Raw genomic sequence first — 5,772 nt, 5'->3', positions numbered from 1 at the left:
AAATACACCTAAAACATATTAAATTTATTAAAAAAATGGTTTAAAAAATCACTAAATATTTAATACATTTTTGTATTTATGTTGTATTTATTAAAATTTTTAAATATTTTTTAATTTAATTTTTTTTAAGTATATGCAGATTAGATGCATCTAAAAAAAAAGAAAATTAGCCAATATATTAAAAAAATATGAATTAAAAATTTTAAAACTATTTTTGAAAACTGCAAAACGAAACAAAATTTTAAAAATTATTTACTCATTCCATAACAGTCATCTGAATTTAAATTTAACATATGTTTTTCATTATTTTCAAAAATATTTTTTGTTAATTCAAAATACAAATTTATTTTGTTTTACATTTTTATATGAATTTGCAAATAAGTTCCTCATCCAAAAAAATTCGATTAACTTGAAAATATAATGTATTGCATACTTCAGGGATTCCTCATTCAAAAAAAAAAAAATTAAAAATGATAAGCAAAAACAGTTATGGTTTTTCATATGATTTTCTATTTTTGAAAAAATATTTTGTTTTTAAAATTTGAAAATATTTTTAAATGTATATATTTATCAAATTAGTTTATGTTTTGATACCTGGCAATTTGATTGCTTGTATTGCGATGGGAATTTCCACATGGTTTAGAACTTAGAATCATCAATCATCAACCATCAACGTCGACACAAGGAATGTGAGCTAAGTGGGGCCAATATTTGCCTTTCCCCTTTTCACACTTCCCTGTTAGTTTCTGTAACGCCCTCAAATTAAACCCATAATATACATAACATTAACATGCATTAATAAAAGAAAACGAATCATTTGAATTATTCATCAGAGTACTTTTATGGAAAGACATCACATGTAACATCAAAATAAATGTCCTAAGGGCTTACATCTTTCCAAGCTAACACTTGGACACAAAAGAATGAGTACTAACTCATTTACAAGTTAAGCCCTTGGCTTGAATGTTTACATGTAATCTCAAATAAAAACAAATAACTAAAGACAAGTCTTCAAAATCCAAAAAAAAATCGAATTCTTCCAAGCTAAGTCCTTGGAGGTAGCTTATCACCTGAACCTGAAAATGATGTTCCCATAAAGGGTGAGCCACAGCCCAGTAGAAAAGTACTAAACCAAATATAAGCATCGAATAAAGCTATAGCATTCAATAGATGGTTAACCAAGATAATCAATTATAACTTAATACTGTTTCATGACATTAATGTCTAAGACACGTTTTACTTTCCAATATATTAATTCAATATGGCTCAGAACCTGGCCAAACTTACAACAGTGTACTATATATATATCAAATTCACATTCTTCCAATATCAACAAACAAATGAGACTCAGGCTCATATCAAAACACTTCATACTTCCCGTTTGATACACATTTTAGTGCTGTATCAATAACATGTAAAAACACTTCAATATAATAAGCACACATAATAGTGATGCTAATGGAGTCCATCCCCTATCTTCTCCCAAACAAAATCCGGTTTAGAGGTCCATCCCCTATCTTCCCCTAAACCGTGGAGTACATCCCCTATCTCCTCCCACACAATATGCAAATGCAATGCTCAATCAATACACGTATTTTCTGTATTAATTTAATAGTCAAAATTAATGGCTTAACCAATGTGATTAGTTTCAGTTATCCCAAATCCACATGCAATGTCTACAACAATCACGACTATCCTCCACCGATAGCCCAAAACAGTTATTTCTAGACTGGCAAATAAATATATCAATTATTCAATAGGCGAGTGGTTTAAATTATCCAACTACACCAATTAATCAATGAATTCCTCAATTTCATAAATTTAACCAAATTCCTCAATTTCCTTAAATTAATTATACAAATTAATTTATCAATACAACTAGGGTTTTTCCCAAAATTACCAAAGTGCTCCCAACATATCAAAATACCAAACTTAGAACAAAACTTATAAAATGGAGTAGGAAATCCCTACCTCGAAGCGAAGAACTCGAATGGAGAAGATGACGAAAAACCAAAGTGCTCCAAACCCAAGATTGTTTAGATTAAACGGAAGCCCTCGACCCACTCTATCTTTTTAACAAAGAACTTAGGGTAGAAATACACTCTAAGTAGATCAAACCTAAGAGAGAAGGTGTGTAGGGAGAGGGAGAAGACGGTTCTAGGGTTTTAAAATCAAAAAGGAGATGAAAAATGATCCAGAAAGTCGGATCTCGGATTTTTATACCAGTCGCCCCGCTCGAGCGTGGAAACCCCCGCTCGAGCGCCACTCACAGACTCCCGCTCGAGCGGCCAAACTCCCGCTCGAGCGGCGAATGCACACTCCCAGAAGTTTTTGCAGACAGGTCCCCGCTCGAGCTCCCAACTCCCCGCTCGAGCGTCACTCACGACTTCCTGCTCGAGCGTCCAATCCCCCGCTCGAGCGGCCAACACTACACAGGACATACTGGATGGGTGTATTCCCCGCTCGAGCGTCCAAACCCCCGCTCGAGCGGACAAGCCAAAATCTGGGCAACTAGACTTGGTTCCTAAGCTCAACCAACCTGCTCCAAATCTTCGCAACACAACCCAAGACTCAAAATAAGGATTAAAGGGTGCAAACAACATACTCTCAACAACCAGCTCCACGGAACCTAAGTCTGTATATAACAAGTAAAGGAAAGGGAAACCGGGATTGCTATAGTTTCCGACTTCCCCCGATGATCGACAATCTCTTAAGTGAGGGAGGCAACCTTTGCACTAGTAAAGATTTGAACATAGGGCAACCACCGATTTTAAGAAATTCAAGAGAGGCGAGATTTTGAAACAACTTAGAAGATAGCTTCTCCAGATTTCGGAAACTTGAGATATGAAGATCGATCAGAGAGGTGGGCAGCAACATCCCATCTATCGGAAAGTTGGAACCCACTGAATGTTCTTCATCTTTGCCTTCAATCAACAAGATTTTAAGAGAGGATAAACTGTGCAAACCAATCTTCTTGAAGTTGTTCCATTCTGAAATATTCAAATACAGCTCTTGAAGAGAAGTGAGGTAGTTGATGCTCTGCAATTTGTGTGGTAGGGCCTTCAGTTTTTTGCATCCCCTGATATTCAAATATGTTAGATTTGTTGCGGAGTGGAACCATCCTTCCGGAATGTACTCCAAATTCTTACACCCATACAAGATCAATCGACTGAGATTCCTGAGATTATTATTATTAGGAAGGGCATCTGGCAAGTATTTGAGCATATAACAACCCCAGATTCGAACAGACTCAAGAGATGGATAGTTAATTTCCATCCCCTCCTCTACTAGCAGTGCCTCCAACTTTTTACACCTCTCAATCTCAAGGTGTTTGAGTGTGGGTGGTAGTCCCCCACCTCTGCACAATATCAAGCATGTGAGGGATGGACAATTCTCAAACGTTAACACTTCAAGATTATTGTCATTAATTTGTGTTATCCACCCAAATAAGGATTGCAGAGCCTCACAATTACGTATCTTGAGTGTTTTCAACGTGCACGGAAAACCTATCTTTGGAAAAGAGCCGAGACTTGGACAGTTATAGACATACAACTCTTGAAGAAAAGTGAAGGTATGTAGCAGCTGTGGCAGTTTCTCCAACTTTTCACAATTATATATTCTTAGATGCTCAAGCCTCGCTATGCAAGGGAGTCTCTCTTCTTGTTGTTGCTGATGTTGCCCTTCATTTTCTTCATCCTTGTCTTCTTCAAACAATGAAACAAGTTGGGGACAACCTCTAATTTGCAAACTTCGGAATGCAAGGAGACTGTGCTGCACTCTCACCTCATTCTTCCACAGTGTCTTAAGTTCTTCACAACTTGTAATCTTCAATGCTTTGAGTTCCATTAGCCCATGAGTAACCCATTTCGGCAAGAGCTCGAGTTTCTTGATCATCCCAATGCTCAAGGAAGTTATTAAACTCGGATGCTTACACTTTGCATTTGCCGATATCACTTCATCATTAGCCATACTCCCCATCTCAAGGACCGTTTCAAGGCTTGTTAGAGGGCCGCCATTCATAGCTATACAGGTGAGTGATGGGAGGCTAATGCTGGAACCTTAAACTAGGAATTGCGGGCACTCTGAAATCTTTAGATTATTCAAACAAGGTAGATCAGCATGTAAAAGTCCACCGAGTGTCCTAGCAGCGAGAGGCAAACCTTTACATTTCTTCACAATTTTCTTACCAATTGATACCAAATTTAGATTTGCATCAATACTTGTATTCACAAAGGCATGTTGTGTAAACAATGACCAACAATCCTCATCTGATAGGATCTTAACGTTATGGAGTTCAACAGTTGCCATCATTGTTGCAATGTCTCTGTTACGTGTTGTCACCACGACTTTACTCCCTTGGGCTCCATCATTGAAAGGTTTCTTCAAAACATTCCAAGCATTGTAGTCTTCGTTCAGACATCGTCTAAAATAATTAAAAACTTCCTTCCCGCCAAAGCCTTCTGTAGTTCAACTTGAGCTTGATCCAAGTTATTAAAACTACATGTTTGGGAAGTCACTGAATCATAAATAGTTTTTGTTATTTTCATAATGTCAAACTCATTTGACACACAGACCCATGCTTTCAGATTGAAATACTCCTTCACAGTTTCATCCTTGTATACCATCTGAGCGAGGGTGGTCTTGCCAATCCCACCCATACCCACAATGGGACTTACTCCAATGTTGTTATCACTTGATTCATCCCCCTTTACGAGCAACTTAATTATCTTACTCTGATCGTGTTTTCGGCTGTAAACGCGAGGTTCATCAAATAAAGATGTAGACTCTGGTCTTTGCCAAGTCTTAGTAGGTGTGGTGGTTCCAACAATCTTAACCAAATTAAATTTTGAACATTGTTCAAAACTATTGTGCAATCTGGTATTGATCTCCTCAATCTTGGACTTCATTTTAAAATTAAAGATAACATCTGTTGGCTTGAAATTAGGGATAAGGTTCCATACCTTGCTGGAACTAGCTTGGCGTGGCTTTGCCTTGAGCTTGTGTTGCAAAGCTTCGGTGGCGAACTCATCCACTAAATCATCCAAATCATATGCTAGATCCTGGAGATCGTCAAGCCATAGGTTCACAGCTGGAACTGTCATTTGCTTCTCCTCTGCGTCAATCAGAACAGCTTCAATTTGGCGCAGCATCTTTGTCCAATTGGTCAGCTGGGTATCAATACCTTCAAAGGCAGGTAATTTCGAGGATGCAAAAGAGGTCATCTTCTCAAACAGCAATTTGATGAAGCCAGAGAGAAAGATCTGTGCTAGAGGCATTGTTTCCGATTACAGAAGGAAAAGAAAAAACCAACAGATCAGAAGCAAAGCAAAGCAAAGCAAAGCAAAAAGGTTGTTGACTTTTTTCTTAGTGAAAAAAGCTTTAGCAGTCTAAAAAATGGCTATATTTTTGTGAGAAGAAGAAGAAATTGAGTGCTCAGAGTTAAGTCAAAAATATAGTCTCCTTTCATTAGCCGTCTGTCACTCTGCGAAAACAACATACAAATTAAAAAATAAAAATAAAAGAACCCAAATATAATATTGTTAGTAGAAGAACCCAATTACGTTTGTTAATATGTTTTTCAATGAATTCATATCTCTATCATGGTTTTTCTCAGTTGGTAGAGGGTGGCTTAGAAGTTTTCCCATCTTTAACCAACAATATAGTTTTGGGATTTGGTTTATACATTTTCAATTTTGTTGGAATGTGATTTTTTTTGTTACTTATTGTTGAATTTGAAACGGAAAAATACTATGAGTAAAATAAAAGATGGAC

General features: G+C 36.8%; 1 protein-coding gene across 1 annotated transcript; it reads right to left on the bottom strand.

Annotated features, from left to right (window-relative positions):
• Positions 1 to 4,059: 4,059 nt before the first annotated feature.
• Positions 4,060 to 5,276, bottom strand: LOC145804004 (putative disease resistance RPP13-like protein 1). The gene is made up of 2 exons (XM_082897412.1): positions 4,575 to 5,276; positions 4,060 to 4,380 (listed from the first exon to the last, which is right to left on the bottom strand). The coding sequence occupies exons 1-2, from the start codon at positions 5,274 to 5,276 to the stop codon at positions 4,060 to 4,062; spliced, it is 1,023 nt and encodes a 340-aa protein (XP_082753538.1).
• Between the last annotated feature and the right edge of the window lie 496 nt (positions 5,277 to 5,772).

Source organism: Camellia sinensis, chromosome 12, assembly GCF_055761805.1.
Source record: "Camellia sinensis isolate YWXY chromosome 12, ASM5576180v1, whole genome shotgun sequence".
Classification (NCBI taxonomy): Eukaryota; Viridiplantae; Streptophyta; class Magnoliopsida; order Ericales; family Theaceae; genus Camellia; species Camellia sinensis.
This window is presented reverse-complemented; position numbering and strand designations above follow the sequence as displayed.